Below are 21790 nucleotides of genomic sequence, written 5' to 3' on the forward strand. Positions count from 1 at the left end.
GAACACTGATAGTATTGTGTCTCCCCAGGAGGATGTATGAGCTCTGAGTGCTTGTGTGAAATTAGTTTCACTCTCTCATAGCCACACCTCCTGTGTAACTAACGAGTGGAATGAACTCTGGATTCGGTCCTCCCATTTCTCCTTCCCCACTGTGAGTAGTAGTACAATTCCTGGTATTTGGTAGGTGTTCAATAAATGTTAACTTCTGTCATGCTCTGGTAGGGACTTCAAAGAAAAAGTAGAACTGCCTGGGGATGTTAACCGTTGCATTTTACTAAGTAAGCTCCCAGGAGAAATACGTTATCATATTCAGATGAGGCCTCTGGTCTTAGTGAACCCACCTGTTTTACGCTGGCCTGAGTGGATGCCAGGACTCACTGTGCTTAATGAATGTTAATGAAGGTGATGAAGACCTTTTAGGAGATGATTAACCTATAAAGTCCTCCTTCTGCTCTCAAGTGGCCTTAGAAGACACACACAGAGAGTTAACACTTTGAAAAGAATGAATACAAATGAGAATCATGTCTGCTTTGCAAGAGGAAAGTTTATTAGACGAGTTGGGGAACTGCAATAAAGGTAGAAGCAGCAGAAAGAACAAAGCACCTCGTATGACACTGTGACAGCTCCAAACTCTCAGACCATCAGAACACAGACTGACTAAAGGAGAGAGGCCTGGGGTAAGGAGGATCAGCTGGGCCTCAGCTCAGAGTCAGGCCCAAATGCAGGGCATTTGTTCTCCTTCCAGACCCTGATTGATGGTGACGCCTCAGGGTGAGGTCCAGTGGCTGATGGTTGTCAGAGAGGCAGAACCGACCGGCCAATGGTAGTTGTGTCTTCATGCTGTACTCCTGCTGGCCCCAGGGTATCTAGCACCCAAACGTGTTGCAGGGCCCACAGCGGGACCGAGGACAACAAGAATTGGTGACGCAGGATCCAATAGGCTTTTCACATGCATTGGTGGTGGCGCAGGGGTTGGAGGGCAACCTGGGATATGGAAGCATTAGACTGTCAGCATGAGAACTGTTATTAAAACAAGGGAGGCTCAACCCGGGGAGACTCGGAAACAAGCAGAACCCGTTCTCTGATGTCCTAGGAAGCCCTGCCTTAGTTTGGATCACTCCTTCTACAGAGCTGAGATACAGTGGTAGAAATGAGCAAAGAACATGCAAGGTGGAATCCCAGCCTTCTTTCTATGACCCTGGACACACAAGGAAGTCAATTCCTCCTTCTAAGCCTCAGCTTCCCCACCTGTAAGGTAGGACTGATAGTACGAATCCCACAGAACTATGAAAACCCCACAAGACTGTGTTCATAAAAATATTATGTTCACTGGCAACTGCGATCCTCTGTTAGTTATTGATCGTCATCCCTGTTGACACTCAAATGCTCATCTAGAAGACGGTGATGATTCCCACGCTGCCTGCTTCAGATGATACTAACAAGAATTAATGAAACAGTGGATTTGAAAGTTCTGTTTAAATCAGAAAGAGTGATGATTGTTACAGTTTTGTTTTCTTTTTTGTGATAACAAGACACTCCTGAAGACAGAAAGCTTGATTTGCACATCATCATCCAAAAAATCTCTACTGGAGGACGCAGTCAGGTCCACTATCTTTTGAAACGAAAAACATCTTTAGCCCAGGTAATGTTAGCAATAAATATCCTGTACTTCCCACAGCTGTAATATAAAACCCTGGCCTCTACAGACAGACAGGCATCTCAAACTTGATCTTTGAAGTCCCTATTTTATCCTATAGTAGAATTGTACATATGCCTTGCAGGGATGCCGCCTACTAGGTACTCACTTGCAGTCCTCACTCTCCAGCAGGCTCCGATACGTGTTGATCTCACACTCCAGCCGGGCACGCACGTCCAGCAGCACCTGGTACTCCTGGTTCTGCCGCTCCAGGTCACAGCGGATCTCCGCCAGCTGGGACTCCACGTTGCTGATCATGCTCTGCACCTGGGACAGCTGGGAGCTGTAGCGGGCCTCGCTCTCCGTCAGCGTGTTTTCCAGAGAGTCTCGCTGTGGTGGGGAAGATCAGGAATGTCAGAGGGCTGATCTTTCAAAGCCTTCCTTCATAGGACTCCAAGGAAATCACAGCTCCAAGAGCTAAGGAGAGCGTGTGGTCCCAAGGGCAGCCCCAGGACTCTGCCTCCCAACCTCCGATCGCTCACCAGCAGGGCTGAACAAGACACACCAGGTTGTGCTGGGCCTGCAGCTCGATCTCCAGGGCGTTGACCGTGCGTCTCAGCTCGATGATCTCCGCCTGGTAGGACTGCAGCTGCTCCGAGCTGGACACCACCTGCTTGTTCAGCTCCTCGGTCTGAAACACCCAAGGGGAGAAAGGATCAGCCCCTGCCTCCGGGGCCCTGGGGTGGTCCTCGGGTCCTGAGTGACTGCGTGCTTAGATGCTCACCTGCGTGGCGAACCACTGCTCCACTTCCCTGCGGTTGGTGTCCACCAAGGCCTCATACTGACTCCTGGTCTGGTTCAGGACCTGGTTGAGGTCCACAGCGGGGGCAGCGTCCACCTCCACGTTGAGGCGGTCTCCCAGCTGGCAGCGCAGGGTGTTGACCTCCTGATGGAGAAAAGGTAAGTAATAAACTCACAGAAAGAAGTCTATAAATAACTTTGAGGCAGTTCAATATAATGGGAAGAAAATTGCATTGCAGATTAGGAAACATGCATTAAAGCCCAGTTGTCACCTCTGGAATTTATGGCCTCTTTTCTGAATTTCTTCTCTCATCTGTATATGATAAGTCTGCTTCATTAAATGATTGCTAGTATTTCTACCCAATCCAAGATTCTGTCATTTCTTTCTTATTTCCCCTTTGCTTAGTGAAAAGCCTGACATGATAATCGGCTTATAATTGTTGCTACTTAAATATAGAGAAACCAGGTTTAATTCCTGTCTATTTCATGGGATACTATTAGAGTATGACACGTGTTTTCATCATGAAAACATCTAATACTTAAGACATGCATCTGATTTCCTAGTATTGCATTCAACCGTGAGATCTTAATCAACCATTATCTGAGTTGTTTCATTTCTCCCGTTTTCCCCATCCATCAGTTCATCCATCCATCCACTCATCCATCCATCCATTTATCCAGACTGAGTTCTAGTTATCTAGGTGAAACAGAGTCGAAGAATGTTTTCTATCTCCTTCCAGTCTCTGTCATTAACTTGGCACCTCTTCAGAAGCTAATGGATCGCATCAAACAGTAGACAGTAGTTTAAAGATATTTGTGTGATCATTCAGCCACACATATTTGGCCTCAAGGGGAAATAGGTCAGCTTACTACACTCCTTTATGTAAGAGAGGTAAGCACCATTCATTCCCCAACAAACCCCAAAGTACGTTTGAGTAACCAGCAAAATGTTGTTAGGTCTAGGGTGCTTAGCAAATCAAGACCTACCTTATCCTACTCAGGCGGGTCAGGGAGCTCTCAGTGTTGGGATAGTGGGGGCTGGAACTCTCACCTGCTCATGGTTCTGCTTGAGGGAAAGCAGCTCCTCCTTGAGGGACTCCACCTGGGCCTCCAGGTCAGACCTGCACAGGGTCAGCTCATCCAGGATCCTACGCAGGCTGTTGATGTCTGACTCCACCAGCTGCCGCAGGGACAGCTCAGTCTGGTACCTGCACACGCAGCCAGAGATCAAAAGAGGTAAAAAAAAAAAAAAAAAAAAAAAACCTTTGTTTCCTGGCCTTTACTTGGCTGACATAGTCAATTTCATTCTACTTTGAAATATTTTGAATTTTTAAAAATTTACGGGAGAAAATACCTCCATGCTGAGTGAGAAGGCCTATTTTGTCACTAAGACGCACAGAAAAGGTATTGGTGGGATGCCTGTGTATAGGTTAGTCTAATACGAACTACGTTTGTTCTAAGAATCTCATCCACAACTTGCTATCAGCTAAGCCAAGCCCCGCTGTTTTTGCTATCTCAAGTGAATCGGTGCCCTTCATAAGTCTGCTCCATGCTGTCCTCCCATCCTTTCCAGCCATGCCAAGAGGCAATCTAGTGCTGTTGAAGAAACACTGAATTCAGAGTCAGTTAGAATCAGTCTTGCCATTAAATGGCTGTGGACAGATACCCTAATCTCTCTGAGCCTTGATTTCCTTATCTGTAAAATGAAGACAAAACTAACATCTCATAGGGTTAGACTGAAGGTGGTATAGGTAAAATTATATTGTAAGCTGTAAGCTTCCAGGAAAATGCCAAGAATTCTCATGATTGTAATAATAGACCTGAAAGTATTGATTGATTCTCTGAAAGGCAATGGATTTTGCCTTCCATTTTTGTGGTTTAATAACTTCTTTTTGGCGGTTGACAGTGACTAACATATACAAAGAGAAAATGTGAAAATCTGGAGTCGAAAAGGAGTAAGAATGGATGGCGTCTTACAATCAAACTGAAAACACAGGGTAAACACAGGGCTCACACCTGTAATCCCAGCACTTTGGGAGGCCGAGGCAGGTGGGTCACTTAAGGTCAGGAGTTCAGGACCAGCCTGGCCAATATGGTGAAACTCCAACTCTACTAAAAATACAAAAATTAGCTGGGCATGGTGGCACATGCCTGTAATCCCAGCTACTAGGGAGGCTGAGACAGAAGAATCGCTTGAACCCAGGAGGCAGAGGTTGCAATGAGCCGAGATCGCATCACTGCACTCCAGCCTGGGTGACAGAGGGAGACTCCCATTTCAAAAAAAAAACTTAAAACACAGAATCTGAGCACCTATTGAGGAGACTTTGACATTTAACCTAACCCTAATCTAATGCAAGAATCCTCCCAATATCGTCCAGAAGCTTCTGCTTGCGCACTCCCAGGATATGGAGTTCATCACTTTGTAATTCAGCCTGTCCCATTACTAGACTGCTCTGAGGGTTAGGAAAATCTTACTTTGTTCTGAAGTCATCTGTAGCCAGCTTGGCATTGTCGATCTGTACCACCAGCCTGGCATTCTCAGACTTGCTGCACAGGATCTGGGGATAGGATTGATCATGAAATGAGTTATACTAAGAAATGCCTTGTGCCCTAAAGTGAAATGCTATTTTCTTTCAGCCACATTCCTCCCAAATAGCTTTGAGACCTTTCAGATTTTCAGCTCTGGGATAAAAGGAGGATTTGATCATAAAACTGACCATTTCAAAACCAGGACAGCCAATGTGAATTCATCATGAATTCTTACCTGTTTCTGGCTTCCTGCAATATTTGAGGTTACTACTGGGTATCCAACCCTCATGTTGCGTGACCAACCATCCCAGTTTTTTTAGGACTGAGGGGTTCCTAGGATGCTAAAATGTGAAGAATCCCAGGCAAGCCAGAACAAGGTGGTTATCCAACATTCATACCACCTCTGTTCCACCTGTTGACTTCTCTCTACTCTCCCCTCACATTGCCCATGTTCATGCCTTTGCAAAAAGCTTCTTGTTCTACCCAGAACACCCTCACCCACTAGCAAGACCTCAGTACATGTATAACCCACATACTCACTCATACTTTTTGCCTTTGCAAAAAGTTTCTTGCTCCACCCAGAATGCCCTCACCCACTAGCAAGACCTCAGTATGTGTTTAACCCACATACTTATTCAATAACACTTCTTATGACCTCTGTGTGATGATTTTGTTTCCACATCTGACTCCCCTGTTAAGACAGTGAGCTCCTGAAGGAAAAAGACCGTCTTACTCAGTACTTCATCCCCGACCCCAGCACTGTGCCTAATACTCTCCAACTCTGGGTAAATAAATGAATGATATTCAAATAGCACAATCCCCTTCTGGCATCTGCATTTCCAGATCTACAGAACAGTGGTTAGTCAATTTCCTCCAAGAATCAAGGGCTTGTAGGATTGGATATAAACTCCCACTTATCCTTCAAACCCCGCTCAGATATTGCCTCTTCCGGGATTCCCTCCCAAACCTGCACCAGGTACTCCATCCCAATTCTCTGTGGACTCTTTACTTCTATCCACTTCTCCTCCAGAATGTATGGCCCCAAACTGTCATCTGTATACATGGATGCTCTAGAGGATGGTCCATGTGTCTGCAGATACTTTTGGAGTCAACGGCTGTCTTGTGTTGTTATAAATGCTATCTTTTGCTAAAGCTTTGAAAGGTTTAAATATTTGAAGATTTACTTAGAAAATTCTTAGAATAGAAAATAATTCAGGTGCATACTTTGTAAAAATGCTATGATGCTCTGAAAACAAAACCAGGATATCATAATCAAACTAAAAAATCAGATATTCTGGTTTGGGGTGAGAAGCCATGTAAGATTGCTATGACTGATTTTGGTGAAATGCTTTAGTGTAACACCAGCCTGTATCCTTCCCTTGTGGCTCTACAACAGATTTTCTAAGACTACTTGATGTCATACCTAAGCCAATGAATCTATGTATTTATCCTTCCCAACGTTACTGTGAACAGACTTGGGTCCATTTACAGGTTAGTATGTTAAATACAGATAAATAGTTCATTAAACTGGCAGTGTGGTGCCCACCCCCTCACCTTCTGCTGGAGCTCCTCGATGGTCTTGAAGTAGGACTGGTAGCTGGGGCACAGCAAGGGCTCCTGCTGCTGGGACCGCTCCCGGATGAGGCGCTCCAGCTCCGCGTTCTCCCGCTCCAGCTGACGCACCTTCTCCAGGTAGCTGGCCAGGCGGTCGTTCAGGAACTGCATGGTCTCCTTCTCGCTACCATTGAAGGATCCCTCGCAGAACCAGTTGCAGTTGCTCACGTTGGCGGGGATGTTGCAGGCCCCGGGCAGGGTGCAGCCGTGGCAGCTGGGGGGCACGCAGGGCCGGGAGGAGCAGCTGGTGCGGCAGCTCAGGCTGGGCAGGCAGCAGTTGTAGGGCATCGTGCTGGGAGGGAGTGGAGCTCTGGAAGTCAGTTTCAAAACCTGATTCCTTTTCTCTGGGATAAGCCCTGGTCCTCTCGGGGCTTTATATTCTGTCAGCAGTGGGTGTGGCAACCATGTCAAGCATTCCCCCTTTTCACCTCCTTTGCTAATTTTTCCATCTGTTATTTGGCCACTTCACCTGAGTCCTATACCTCATAAAATGTTTTACTCTGGCTTCTTGCTAAGTCAGGACTCCTCACAAAACACGCTGATTGATTAAGTAAGAGCTTCATGATTCGGCTTCAAAGTGACTGATCTTGCCCACAGCAGTGCTTATCCACAGGATATTAAGCTGGAGTAACAGCTGGGCCCTGTCCCCAGAGCAGAGGGCACATCTGTGTCTCTTTCTCCTAAGTAAGGAAAGGCTTCTGTCTCATCCAGTTCATATTCAATTAGGTCTCTCTGAGAAAATCCATATAAGGAAACCCATCTAGAAACTAGACTATGTGATAGGGAATCCTGGAAGCCGAGCTCAGAAAGGAGGTACAAGGCTGTTGGTTCAGGGACCCTTTGCAGTTCCATCCACGCAGATGGAGGCAACTCTCCCCTCTTCCTATGGGCCTGTAGGAAGCTACCCACCTCTGTTTCTGCTACTATTCAGTGTTCATCAGAACTATAAGAACACTAAAATGTTTGGAGCATGTACTCTGCATGAAGCACTGTGCTCTGTGCCTGTGCACAGTGTGACTCTGTCATTGGTGATGGCTCCTGCTTGCTGAGCCTCCACCATGCACCAGGCACTGTGCCAGGCACCTCCTGTGCACGAGCTCCTTCAGTCCTCTCAAAATGCTGCAAGGCTTTGTAGATAAGAATACTAAGCCTCTGAGAGGTATCCCAAGGTCCCAGAGCTCCTACGTGGTGGAGCCAGGATTCAAACGCAGATCTAATTCCACTGTACACAGTCTCACTATCATGTTACATGTCTCTCTCTTCTAGTCTTCTCACTCCTGAGATGCAATAATGCAGAAATACAGATTGATCTCCACTGAGCTCAATCAGTGCTGACAATATCCCAAATTAGAATGGGCCAAGAAATAACAAGCCTGCTCTTTACTTATTAAAGAAATAACGTCACTTCTATTCTGACGGAAGGAAGTTTACTAAGTGAAAATGCATTATACCCACTAGAAGCTTGAAAACAAAAAAAAAAAAAAAAAAAGGGAACCCTCAGTTGATCTGTTGTGGAAATACCTGAACCTAACTCTCCAAAGAGTATGACCCTGCAAAGCCACCACTTTGTCATGTGCTTGAGATGGCATTTTATGACCATTGGCACATTTTGGCAAGCAGATGCTCTGCCCTCATCCATTCCAGATGGAACCATGAATGACAAGGATTTTGTGTTTAGTCTACTAGTGCTCAAATCCCGAAAGAGGCTCCTCCAAGTTGTTTCTTTTGGAAGCTACATATTAGGTCTTGCCATACAGGTATTCTTTTCCTGTGGGCGATCTGCCATTTCTCAGATCACCCTTCCTTCAAACTTGCCCTCACAGCCTGGAACACATTCTTTTGGGTTATCCTCATTGAAGGCCAACCTTCATCTTCTAAGGGTGTGTTTATTTTCAGAACCAGCCAGATGTCATTTGAAACCACACCTAGTGAGTAGGGTAAGAAACCAAGCTGCATACCATCTTTAATGGGTCAGAAACACATTGTGACTGCAAAATAATGGTGTGCATTTTCTTGGGTGACTCTGGAAGCCATTTCCAAGGAGGAGTTTCAAATATACTTTTATAAAGGACAGCAGCTTTGGAGCAAATGTGTGGTCTTCCAGAGTGAATGCATTGGAAGTCCTGATATCCTCCCCTACATTCACAATCCTCAACTTACAGCGCCTCCTGCCTAAATCTCTACCATTTATTTTTATTTTTATTTTTATTTTTATTTTTTTGAGACAGAGTCTCACTCTATTGCTCAGGCTAGAGTGCAGTGGTGCAGTCTCAGCTCATTGCAACTCCCACCTCCCAGGTTCAAATGATTCTCCCCGCTCAGCCTCCCTAGTAGCTGGGACTACAGGCACACACACACCAGCACGCTCGGCTTATTTTTGTATTTTTAGTAGAGACGGGGTTTGACCATGTTGCCCAGGCTGGTCTCAAACACCCAACCTCAGCTAACCCACCTGCCTCAGCTTCCCAAAGTGCTGGAATTATAGGCGTGAGCCACTGTGCCCAGCCTGAATCTCTACCTTTAAAATGATTCCACCATCAGTGAGATTTGGCGTGGGCATATTGGTTTAAAATCAGTAGCAAACTGATTAAAGTCCTATTGAATGAGATCAAATAACATAAAGCAAATAGCTGAATTCATTAACTTTTCTCTAATTACCTTCTGTTCTTCTCTCCTTCTTCTATGCCCCAAGCTTCAAAAGAGAAAAATCTGACAATGGCACTTTTTAAAAAAGAAAAAAAGAAAAAAAAAATGAGGGGGGAAGAATAGTGTGTCATAGACTAGTAAATATATCCATGGGGATCCCTATAACCATTGCTGTAGCTTCTACCTCAGTCACAGTGGAATAATCCAGAGATAAGTATACTTGTGTCTTTGAAAATGGAGGTCAGAACTTTAGAAAACACTATTCCCACATCTTAAGTAGAAGTAACTATTTTCTGCACAGCTACTTGGCTATCGTGTAGTAATAGTTGGAAGAACGTGGGTCTATTGAGAAAAGAGCCAAATTTCAATTCACTTCTCAGGAAGTCTGGAAGGTAATTGCTTTTTCTTTATTCCACTTGCTGTGTACTGTGAATTCTTACCTTTACATGGGTGATGGAATTGTCTCTGTTCAATGACCCTTCCATAAACATGATGAGCAAATCAAATCCTAACAAACCAAAAGGTTTTATACATGCCCTTGTAATTGTGGTGGATGCTGTGGTTGAGTCTTCTGGTCTTAAGATATGAGCAAATTGTAATTGAGGTGTAAGGTTGCTATTTATTACAGAAGCCAAGGCTATTTCCATGGTAGAGATCACATGCAAACTCACCAGTGATGCTTAACCATAGAGTGGACATACGACAGGTCTTCTGCTGAGGCCACCTTGTTGTGGGACTATAAAGGCATTGGGAGGTCTCCCTCCTTCTTCCCAAAGTCATCTTCCCCAATGTCCAGGCTCTGGTGCTTGAAATTCTCACCATGAGAAATATAAAATGTATTCTTTTAGAAACACGAAGTAACGCTGGGCTACTTGAAAATTAATTATATTTTAATGTGTATGAATGGCAAGGAGATGCCAGGAGCGGTATCGTTGCGTAAACACAGATCAAGAAGATAGAATTTTTGTCAAAGAGGGATCCCAGAGGGAAAAGAGAAAAGCAGAAACACTGTCCAGTATCAACCCCAGCCCATGGTTCTGGGCCAGCCTGTTAGAGTTTCCTAGAAGAGCAGAAGATAGGGCTTCCATAAACTGTTCCATAAAGGCAACTGTTGCCAATTTATCAATCCTCCAGCCTTAGGACTTTAAGAGGAGAAATTGAAAGGGTAATTCAGGACCTAAGCCAACAGGTTTGGCTCTGTTCAGTAGGGCATCTGATAAGTGACAAGAAGCAGAAGGGCTGGAGAAGGAGCCGGTCAGCAGTAAGCTAGACTGAGCAAAAACATACAAACATCTCAAAATGGAACTCAGGAGCTAGTTCTACAAACCCTCTCTGGGGCCACCATTGTCTCTCTTACACTCAGTCCTGGGCTCCCAATGAGAATGGGGTCTTGAAGTCTTCAGGGACCCGGCCAAGTCAGAAAAATGCAAAGTTCATCTATGCTATGTGTTTTTTTAACTTTTAAGTTGAGGGGTACAAGTGCAGATTTGTTATATAGATAGACTTGTGTCATGGGAGTTTGTTGTACAGATTATTTCAGCACCCATTACCTAGTCTTCATTCATTATTTTCCCTGATCCTCTCCCTTCTGCCACCCTCTACCCTCTGAAAGACCCCAGTGTGTATTGTACCCCTCTATGTGTCCATGTGTTCTCATCATTTAGCTCCCACAAGATGTCATCTCAGTCCTCAAGATCTGGCAAAAACCGAGGCTGAACCTCACATCAAGGACTTTGGAGAGCCCCCAGTCAACTCTGTGGTTTCTATCAGTGGTCCTCAAATTCTTCTGTACCCAGCTAACCTCCATTGGACAGTCTTAACAATTTCTATAGCTCTAATTATCATCTTTGTTCACCTAGCTGTCTGACATCTCTCTCTCAAATCTAGTCATTCTTTTCCAGGTCTTTCCAATGGAGACTCATTGTTGTTTCGTTTTCTCAGGCTGAAAATCTTCAGACCCATAGTAGGTATTTGTGACTGTTAATTTAATGTATCAACTTCACTGGGCCAAGGGAAGCCCAGATAGCTGGTAAAACGTTATTTCTGGGTATGCCTGTGAAGGTGTCTTTAAAAGAGAGCAGCATTTGATTCAGGAGAGTGAGTAAAGATCATCCTCCCCAGTGTGGGCAGGTATCCTCCAACATGGGTAGTCAAATAGAACCAAAAGATAGAAGAAAGGCAAATTATTTCTCTTTTATTGGCCTGTAAGGGACAAGCAGGAGATGGTCTGGAGAATAAGCCAGGTCAGTAGTAAGCTATGCTGAGTAAAGACAAATACAGACACCTCAAAATGGAACTCAGGGGCTAGTTCCACAAACCTTCCCCAGAGTTGTCACTGTTTCTCCACACTCGGTCCTGCACTCCCAATGAGAATAGAGTTGAGCTCCATCGTCTCCTGCCCTCTAACATCAATGCTCCCAGTTCTTGAGGCTTCATCTCAAACCAGGACTTAGACCAGCAGCCTTCCTGATTCTCCGTCCTTTCGGTTTGGATTGGAACTACACCACTGGCTTTGCTGGGCCTCCACCTTGAAGACAGCAGATGATTGGACTTTTTGGCCTCCACAACATCTAAGCTATTTTCTCATAATAAATCTCTTTCTATATATCTCTATATAGCCTATTGTTTCTGTCTCTTTGGACAACCCTGACTAATCAGTGTGTGATCAATACTAGTTTCCTTTCTTCTCTCTCCATTGTTCCTCTGCCTCTACTCAGCTTCCATATTCTAGGCCATGCCTCTAAAATCTACCCGTCTTCTGCTTCACTCACCTCCACTTACCTCAACCCTTACTGATCTTCCATTTATCTCACTGAGCTTCTAGGACTCTTCACAACCCAACCTGTACACAGCTGCCAGTTATGTCATACGGCAACCTCCCTTATAAGAAAACCTCATGTGTAATCATTCAGTGCACTGCTAGATATGGTCCTACCTAACTACCTTGCAGTTTCATCTTCTGTTACCACCTTTACCCTCTGTGCTAGCCTGGGAATTGGGTTGTCAATTTCTAAACACACCTCATCACTCCTCCAGGCAAAGTTCACCCTCAGGAAAACTTTCTCTCTCCTATGGCCTACACACCCTCATCTTTCCAGACATTTCCCAGCAAACTTTATTTCAGAATTATGCTAATATCATACAGTAATCATTGATTGAAGTTGAAACTATGGGATGTATATAAAGTTTTAATAACCTTCTCATGAATTTTCATTAGTGTTACTCTTCCTTATTTATTCCACTTCCAGTATTCCATGGTTTACATAAGATTTAATTAGGTGATGATATTGTCTCTGCTGAAGGTCCTGCAGTCAATAAGACAGGCAGACAAAACTTATGTCAACAGAACATTTGGGTTTTCAAGGCTTTGATCGAGTGCTGCCCCCTTCTTTGGAGCCTCTTCTTTTCATTCTCTCACATCTCTGACATTCATAACTCTTTATCTACACCTTTCTTGAGCCACACTGGTATTTGTCCATGATGACTGTATCTTTGTCTCATCCACTCTAAACTATAAAACAGGCTGTTGGCTGAGACTGGGATTCACTGATTTGTGTTTCTCAGCACCCCCCACAGTACCCGGCACACACAATAGGTGATTGATTGCAGTTGTGTCAATCAGATAGGATGAAATTAAATGGATAATTGAGGTTGTGCCTATAAAATTGAAAGCTTTAGAAATTCAGAGATGAGGCAAGTGGGGAGTGGGTTCAGATTAATGTTTTGGGGGAGATGCTTAATGAACATTGGCCTTTCTTGGAATTACAGAAAATGAAATAAGAGGCTGTGGTAGAACATTACGGATAAGAGCAAAGACCTAGGGGAAAGAATAAACTCGAAAAGGGGAAAGGTAAGGACTGAATTTAAAGGGTCTATTTGGAGGACAACATGTCAGGTATAACAAGTGGGCAGTGAGATGAACCAGTTTGGAAAACAATAAGGTTTAGTCCAATTAAACATGATATAATGACCTGATACCAAGTGAAACTGTCCCATGCGCAACAGAAAACCCAGAAATCGAGCTGAGATGAGAGGGAGATGTGGGAGCCATCAGCATAGAGGAGCTAGTTCTACATGAACAGGGACATAGAAGGAGAAAGACAGAGGGCTGAGGATGTAAGTGTTTCTTTCATCTGGGACTAAAAGGGGAAGAAAGCTAAGATGACAACAGAGAACAGGTAATTAGAGATATTACAAGAAAGCCCAGAGTTTGCAGGATTATGGAAATCATGAAGATGCATTTCGAGGGAGGAGCAAGTATCTATATTAGCAAGGCAGGAACAGCAGAGGGACTGAGAGGAGAGACTCACTGCTCTTTGAGCAGCTTCTGTAGAGGCAGTTTCTGTTGTTTCTCCAGGCAGTTTAGGAAAAAGGGAAGCAGAACATTCTCTTCTGATGAGGGTGAAAGCCAGAGATAGCAGTGAACTGTGGGGCGGATTCTCAAAAGAAAACCTAGGCAATACCATTCAGGATATAGGCATAGGCAAGGACTTCATGACTAAAACACCAAAAGCAATGGCAACAAAAGCCAAAATAGACAAATGGGATCTAATTAAACATAAGAGTTTCTGCACAGCAAAAGAAACATTCATTAGAGTGAACTGGCAACCAACAGGAATAAGAAAAAAAAAATTGCAATCTACCCATCTGACAAAAGGCTAATATCCAGAATCTACAAGAACTAAAGCAGATTTACAAGAAGAAAACAAACAAATCCATTCAAAAGTGGACAAAGGATATGAACAGACACCTTTCAAAAGAAGACATTTACGAGGCCAACAAACATGAAAAAATGCTCATTATCACTGGTCATTAGAGAAATGCAAATCAAAACCACATTGAGATACCACCTCACGCCAGTTAGAATGGCGATCATTAAAAAATCTGGAGGCAACTGATGCTGGAGAGGATGTGGAGAAATAGGAACATTTTCACACTGTTGGTGGGAGTGTAAATTAATTCAACCATTGTGGAAGACAGAGTGGCGATTCCTCAAGGATCTAGAAAGAGAAATTCCATTTGACCCAGCAATCCTGTTACTGGATATATATCCAGAGGATTATAAATCATTCGATTATAAAGACACATGCACACGTGTGTTCATTGCAGCACTGTTTACAATAGCAAAGACCTGGAACCAACCCAAATGCCTATCAATGATACACTGGACAAATAAAATGTGGCACATATATACCATGGAATACTATGCAGCCATAACAAAGGATGAGTTCATGTCCTTTGTAGGGACATGAATGAATCTGGAAACCATCATTCTTAGCAAACTGACACAAGAACAGAAAACCAAACACTACATGTTCTCACTCATAGGTGGGTGTTGAACAATGAGAACATGTGGGTGCTGGGGAGGGACAGCCGGGATTAGGGAGGTTGCAGAGGAATAACAGCGGGAGAAATGCCTGATGTAGGTGACAGGGTAATGGAGGCAGCAAACCACTATGGCATGTGTCTACCTATGCAACAATCCTGCAAGATCTGCACATGTACTCCAGAACTTACAGTACAATTTTTTTAAAAATTGCCAAGAGCCCTGTCTGCAGTCAAGGCAAGGCAAGCATGGGTATTGAAGGCCGTTTCCTGCATGGCCTGCCCTTGATGGGAGTCTCCCAGGACATCCTTCCCTGTCTATATCAGTGTTTCTGGTGAAGCATAAAGGCTTGCCTCAGTCATTTAATTCATTTTATTCTCCTAATGAAGGGGTATTTTTATGAAACAGCCATGATGAGTAATTTACAATGCATGAATATGAATGAGAAACATTTACTATGCCAGAGAAATAAAGTTTATTGGGAAGTAATTGAAGTCTCCTCCTTGCATTCCAGAGAATGCCAAAGAATAAAGGAAAACAGGAAATGCAACACGTTCTGGAAACACCCTAAAGTAGTAACTGGAGCTCAGATTACAGGGAGCTGAAGATCTTTAGAAACAAAGAGTCTCGACCTTCAACAGGAAGGAGTTGTCCAGACATTGGAAGCTGATGATGTGTGTCTTTGCTTGTTGGGTTGGGAAAGCTTTTCAGCATTCTGGAAATAACACAGTAGGCAAGATGAGGTTTCTTGATGTCAGCTGACCTCCAGAAAAGGCAGGACTTGAGGATATTTCCTGTGCTTGATCTAAATGGCTTTGCAGATGTCTTCAAAGAGGATACAGGCTTTTCAATTACAGCAACACTTTTGAGAGGTGCCACAGGGTCCACAGGAGTTGGCACTAGCATTGGTGGTGGCACATGGGTTGCAGGGGAGCCTAGGAGGACAAGGAGGTTTAGAGTGGGTAGGGGAGGAGAGGGGAGAGAGCCCTAATAGGGTGCACAGAATACCTTGGGCTTAACGACACAACCTATGAATTCTCAGTGGCTGGAGTTAGTTGGAATCAAGTTCTTTTTCTTTTGTTTTGTTTTTGAGACAGGGTCTTGCTCTGTTGCTCAGGCTGGAGTGCAGTGGAGTAATCTCAGCTCACTGCAACCTCCACCTCCAGGGTTCAGGCAATTCTCCTGCCTCAGCCTCCCAAGTAGCTAGCATTACAGGCATGTACCACAACACCTGGATAATTTTTTGTATTTTTGGTAGAGATGGGGTTTCACCATGTTGGCCAGGCTGGGCTTGAACTCCTGACCTCAAGCAATCCACTCGTGTCAGCCTCCCAAAGTGCTGGTATTACAGGCATGAGCCAATGGACCCAGCCAGAATCAAGTTCTGATTATTACCAAATCCTTCTTCCTTTCCCAGAATGCCATGTTCACAGGTGGAAAAATTGTCCTTTTCAAAAATATTATCTCATGCTCTTAAGGCTCTCCTGGAACTTTTTTACTTTTTTTTTTTTTTTCATCTGAGATGGAGTCTCGCTTGTCACCCAGGCTGGAATGCAATGGCGAGCTCTTGGCTCACTCCAACCTCTGCCTCCCACATTCAACCGATTCTTCTGCCTCTGTCTCCCAAGTAGCTGGGATTAAGGCACAAATTACCACGCCCAGCTCATTGTTTTTGTGTCTTAGTACAGACAGAGTTTCACTGTGTTGCCCAGGCTGGTCTCAAACTCCTGAGCTCAGGCAATCCACCCACCTCGGTCGCCCAAAGTGCTAGGATTACATGCGTAAGCCACTGTGCCTGGTGCTTTCCTGGAAACTTAACACGATGTGCCTTACACAAATGTTATTCCTATGACTGGCCAGGTCCTACCACCACTCCTCTGTTGTTAGCCCCCTGAGGCAGGGGCTGTTCCCTTACCTTTGGCCTCCCTTTGCTTAGCTATCACAGACCACTGGACACACACTGCACAGTTAATGTGTGTTGCCTGGCTAGTTGCAAATATGGCCACCATTTGTGTGCCTACACTATCCCACCATGCACATTCCTCCCCGACATTCTTTGCCCCACACTCACTTGCAGTCCTCGCTCTCCAGCAGGCTCCGGTACGTGTTGATCTCACACTCCAGCCGGGCACGCACGTCCAGCAGCACCTGGTACTCCTGGTTCTGCCGCTCCAGGTCACAGCGGATCTCCGCCAGCTGGGACTCCACGTTGCTGATCATGCTCTGCACCTGGGACAGCTGGGAGCTGTAGCGGGCCTCGCTCTCCGTCAGCGTGTTTTCCAGAGAGTCTCGCTGTGGTGGAGAAGATCAGGAATGTCAGAGAGCTGCTCCTTCAAAGCCTTCCTTCATAGGATTCCAAGGAAATCACAGCTCCAAGAGCTAAGGAGAGCGTGTGGTCCCAAGGGCAGCCCTGGGACTCTGCCTCCCAACGTCCCATTGCTCATCAGCAGGGCTGAACAATACACACCAGGTTGTGCTGGGCCTGCAGCTCGATCTCCAGGGCGTTGACCGTGCGTCTCAGCTCGATGATCTCCGCCTGGTAGGACTGCAGCTGCTCCGAGCTGGACACCACCTGCTTGTTCAGCTCCTCGGTCTGAAACACCCAAGGGGAGAAAGGATCAGCCCCTGCCTCCGGGGCCCTGGGGTGGTCCTCGGGTCCTGAGTGACTGCGTGCTTAGATGCCCACCTGCGTGGCGAACCACTGCTCCACTTCCCTGCGGTTGGTGTCCACCAGGGCCTCGTACTGACTCCTGGTCTCATTCAGGACCTGGTTGAGGTCCACAGCGGGGGCAGCATCCACCTCCACGTTGAGGCGGTCTCCCAGCTGGCAGCGCAGGGTGTTGACCTCCTGATGGAGAAAAGAAAAGGAATGAATCTATGGCAATGGATCTGCCATCTTACCCCTCCAGGAAAATGAGCACGATACTGCCCAAAAATCACTAAAAGGAATATTCTGAGCATTCCCAAAGAGTGACACACACATTTCCTAGCAATAAACTAAAACAGGGATCACATCAATTGTCCCATAAAAACTGAAACGACCCCGCATCTTCTACAAGACCAAGTCTAAACTCCTTGGCATATGCAAGTCCTTCATTGCTTCTCATCATATCTTCACTTTCGTCACACCCTTGTAGGTACTGCATGCCCAGCCATACCCAGATATACCCTGCTCTGCCACTTCTGTGTCTTTGTTCAACCTTTTCCCTCAGTCTGAAACACCCAAGTACTGAAATCCTTCTCTTTGCATCTGAGAAGAGTTGCCCATCTATCTCCTCTTGGGCAGACTGAATTATTTATTTCTTTTTTTTTTTTTTTTTTTTTTTTTTGCTTTTTTCTTTTTTTAATTGAGATGAAGTTTTGCTCTTGTTGCCCAGGCTGGAGTACAATGGTATAATCTTGGCTCACTGCAACCTCCACCTCCCAGGTTCAAGTGAGTCTCCTACCTCAGCCTTCTGAGTAGCTGGGACTACAGGCGTGTGCCACCACGCCCGGCTAATTTGTGTATTTTTAGTAGAAACAGGGTTTCACCATGTTGGTTAGGCTGGTCTCAAACTCCTGACCTCGTGATCCATCCACCTTGGCTTCCCAAAGTGCTGGGATTACAGGCATGAGCCACCATGCCTGGCCCAGACTGGACTCTTTCTGGAGCATACTGCTTGTACATCTCATATGGTAATTGTTTCACTATGCCTTGTTTATATCACTGTGTTTACATGGCTGTCTTTCCATACTAAACTGTGAGCTCTTTGAAGAAAAGGGCTATGTTTTATTTCATTTGTATCCCTCCATCTCTACTAGCAAATTTAGGACCTAACATGACCATCAGAGAGCAGAGCTCAATGAATGATGTCCATCCTCAGCAATTCCAGCACCTGCCTAACCCTCAGCCAGCCACTGGAGAATGAGGAGCTCACTTCACTCCTTGATATGGATGTAGCACCTTTACTCTCCGAGAATAGCTTGGGTTCTTCAGAGAAGGGTCCCAGACCAGAGATCCGGACAGTGATTGTCTTCTGATTCCCAGTGCTAGTAGCTTAGCTCTGAGGCCTGCTTTTGTAAATGTTTTTCCTACCTCCTCATGGTTCTTCTTCAGGCACAGCAGCTCCTCCCTCAGGGACTCCACCTGGGCCTCCAGGTCAGACGTGCAGAGGGTCAGCTCATCCAGGATCCTGCGCATGCTGTTGATGTCCGACTCCACCAGCCGCCGCAGGGACTGTTCCGTCTGGTATCTGCATGCATCGGAGTGGGAGGATAAGTCAGAAAAGAAAACCACCTTCCTCTATTATGTGCTGCTTGGGTAGAATTGGCCTGAATCTTCTTGAACTTACACCATTTTCTGCCTCTTCTCTTCTACACGTTTCCCTCAAGCTGTGCATGGATAGAATGGAGAGGTTCCCTGACTCGCCCTGACACCACAAGAAGCCCAGGGGCACTCATGAGATGAAGTCTCTCGCTGTGCTATCAATTTTGTTAGCTAATATACCACCAAATCGGTTCCCAAAGAAGAATTCATTTCAATCTCTGGATCGTGTGGTTTAAGAAACACTTCCGAAAAGACTAGTGTAGACTGAAGAGCAGGCAGCCCATAAGTCTGGATCTCTGTTTGAAACTGATTTTACATAACCAACCCTAAGAGGAGAAAAGGAGAGAAATGGCTTTCTCCTCCCTTCCAGGCAATATTAGGTCCCTAGGACCATAAAAGAAACACAGGGACCTTGAACATCTGGCCCCAGAAGTTCAACATACTTGGTTCTAAAGTCATCAGAGGCCAGCTTGGCATTGTCGATCTGCACCACCAGCCTGGCATTCTCAGCCTTGCCACACAGAATCTGAAAAGAAATTTCTCTCATGAGGTACACTTGAACTTGAGAGTGTCTTACTGCTCAAAGACAGCCAGCTGCTGCCGTGCCCCCACATGGCCCAGCCCCTCACCTTCTGCTGGAGCTCCTCGATGGTCTTGAAGTAGGACTGGTAGCTGGCGCACAGCAAGGGCTCCTGCTGCTGGGACCGCTCCTGGATGAGGTGCTCCAGCTCCGCGTTCTCCCGCTCCAGCTGACGCACCTTCTCCAGGTAGCTGGCCAGGCGGTCGTTCAGGAACTGCATGGTCTCCTTCTCGCTGCCATTGAAGGATCCCTCGCAGAACCAATTGCAGTTGCTCACGTTGGCGGGGATGTTGCAGGCCCCGGGCAGGGTGCAGCCGTGGCAGCTGGGGGGCACACAGGGCCGGGAGGAGCAGCTGGTGCGGCAGCTCAGGCTGGGCAGGCAGCAACTGTAAGACATGGTGCTGGGATGGGTAATGGAAAGGCAGGTAAGCTGCTGGAAGTGGATGTGAGCAGGTTTGAGTCTCTCCTTCCTCTGCGGTCCTTTTATACCATTAATGGTGGGTGGGGGCTTGGCATACAGCATAGTTTCCTTTCCTAATGCTTCAGCTAATTTTTCTCCAAAATATGCTAGTTAGATGCTTCTAAAGAGTCCCCCCTCATCCCATAAAATTATTCCATTCAGCTTATGTCACACCAGGCTCTTCCTGGGCGCTAGTGATTGGTGAAATCAGAGTTTCATCAGACGGCTTCATAGGAGGGAGAATCATCACAGCCCCAAAAGGCTGTCCGCATTACTCAGAGGGGAGGGCAGCCAGGGACATGGGGTGGAGTTGTTTGGGAATCAGGGATTCCTCACCCAGGAGGTTCTGCCACTGTTCTTTGTCCCCAGAAAGACAGCTTTGAGAGAGAGCTTTGAGAGTTCCTCTTCCAGGTAACTCTTTCCTCCCACGTTCATCCATGTCTCAGTATTCAACTTGCTTTTATAGCAGAAACTCAACCTGTATTAGCTGAAAGGATCCTGATCTTACTGTTGGTTGGGGTTTAGGGAACTTGCCAACATGTGGAGAGATTGAAAACAATTGCACGTTCTTGGTTGGGAAATGAGAAAGTAAAATGGAAACCAACGGAATGGATGGGAATATGCCTAAAAGGGGCATCTGCAAACAACAGCCCACAGGTCAAGTTCACCCTGCTGCATTTTTGTAAAAAAGACGAGGTTTCATCATGTTGGCCAGGCTGGTCTTGAACTCCTGACCTCAGGCAATCTGCCCTCCTTGGCCTCCCAAAGTGCTGGGATTACTCACAAGGCGTGAGCCACCACACCTGGCCCTCTAATATAAATTTTAAAAGACAAAAGTATTAAAAATAGCTGTAACTATAAAAATAGGTTGATGGATACACAGTATAACAAGATGTAAATCGTGACATCGATACATAAAAGGTGTGTTGGGGAGAAGCAAAAGTGCAGTTTTTACATGCAATGAAAGTTGTTATCAGCTAAAAAGAGACTGTTAAAACTGTAAATTGTTTTATACAAGCCCCATGGTAACCACATGAAAATACCAATAGAAGATACATAAAAAGAAAGAAGAATAAAAACGTATCAATACAAAAATCCATGAAACACAAAGGAAGATGACAAGAGAGGAAGAGAGAGACCACAGAACTCTGAGAAAGACAAAACAATTAACAAAATGGCAATAATAGGTCTTTCCCTATCAATAATTTATTGAAATGTAAATAAAAGTTTCCAATCAAAAGACATGGAGTAGCTGAATGAATTTTCAAAAAACCAGCAAGATCTATCTACATGCTATCTAGAAGAGACTGACTTTAGATTTAAAGATACATATAGGCTGAAAGTGAAGGAATGGGGAAAAAATATTTCATACAAATGGTAACCAAAGGACAGCAGGATGGCTATACTTATATATCAGACAAAATAGTCTTTAAATCAAAAACTGTCACAAAAGGGAAGAAGAACATTATTTAATAAAGTGACATCATGTACAAGGGAACCTCCATGAGGCAGTTAGTGAATTTCTTAGCAGAAACTTTGAAGGACATGGGATAATATATTTAAAGTGCTGAAAACAAACAAACAACAAACTGCCAACCAAGAATATCATTCCCAGCAAAATTATCCTTCAAAACTGAAGAACAGATAAACAAAAGCTGAGGTAGTTCATCATCACTGGACCTGCCTTACAAAAAAGTTAAATGAAGTTCTTTAAGTTGAAACAGAAGGATGTTAAAAGTAATATAAATGCATATGAAAGTATAAAACTTGCTGATAGACATAAATATATTGATAAACATAGAATGCTGAATACTATCATGGTGGCAGGTAAATCACTCTTTTAATTCGACTATGAAGTTTATTTACTTATTTATTTTTGGAGACAGAGTTTC

At 45.0% G+C, this 21790-nt stretch overlaps 2 protein-coding genes across 2 annotated transcripts; both read right to left on the minus strand.

The window, feature by feature from the left end:
- Positions 1-524: 524 nt before the first annotated feature.
- On the minus strand, positions 525-6931 carry LOC104650055 (keratin, type I cuticular Ha3-II). The gene is made up of 7 exons (XM_039476521.2): positions 6521-6931; positions 4913-4995; positions 3489-3645; positions 2421-2582; positions 2202-2327; positions 1806-2026; positions 525-984 (listed from the first exon to the last, which is right to left on the minus strand). Exons 1-7 carry the CDS (start codon positions 6866-6868, stop codon positions 867-869), a joined length of 1215 nt encoding a protein of 404 aa, XP_039332455.1. The 5' UTR covers positions 6869-6931; the 3' UTR covers positions 525-866.
- An 8072-nt stretch (positions 6932-15003) lies between these two features.
- KRT34 (keratin 34) lies at positions 15004-19908 on the minus strand. The gene is made up of 7 exons (XM_003942788.4): positions 19488-19908; positions 19302-19384; positions 18628-18784; positions 17239-17400; positions 17020-17145; positions 16624-16844; positions 15004-15487 (listed from the first exon to the last, which is right to left on the minus strand). The coding sequence occupies exons 1-7, from the start codon at positions 19833-19835 to the stop codon at positions 15400-15402; spliced, it is 1185 nt and encodes a 394-aa protein (XP_003942837.2). The 5' UTR covers positions 19836-19908; the 3' UTR covers positions 15004-15399.
- Positions 19909-21790: the final 1882 nt, after the last annotated feature.

The sequence above is a fragment of the Saimiri boliviensis genome, chromosome 17, assembly GCF_048565385.1.
Source record: "Saimiri boliviensis isolate mSaiBol1 chromosome 17, mSaiBol1.pri, whole genome shotgun sequence".
Taxonomy (NCBI): Eukaryota; Metazoa; Chordata; class Mammalia; order Primates; family Cebidae; genus Saimiri; species Saimiri boliviensis.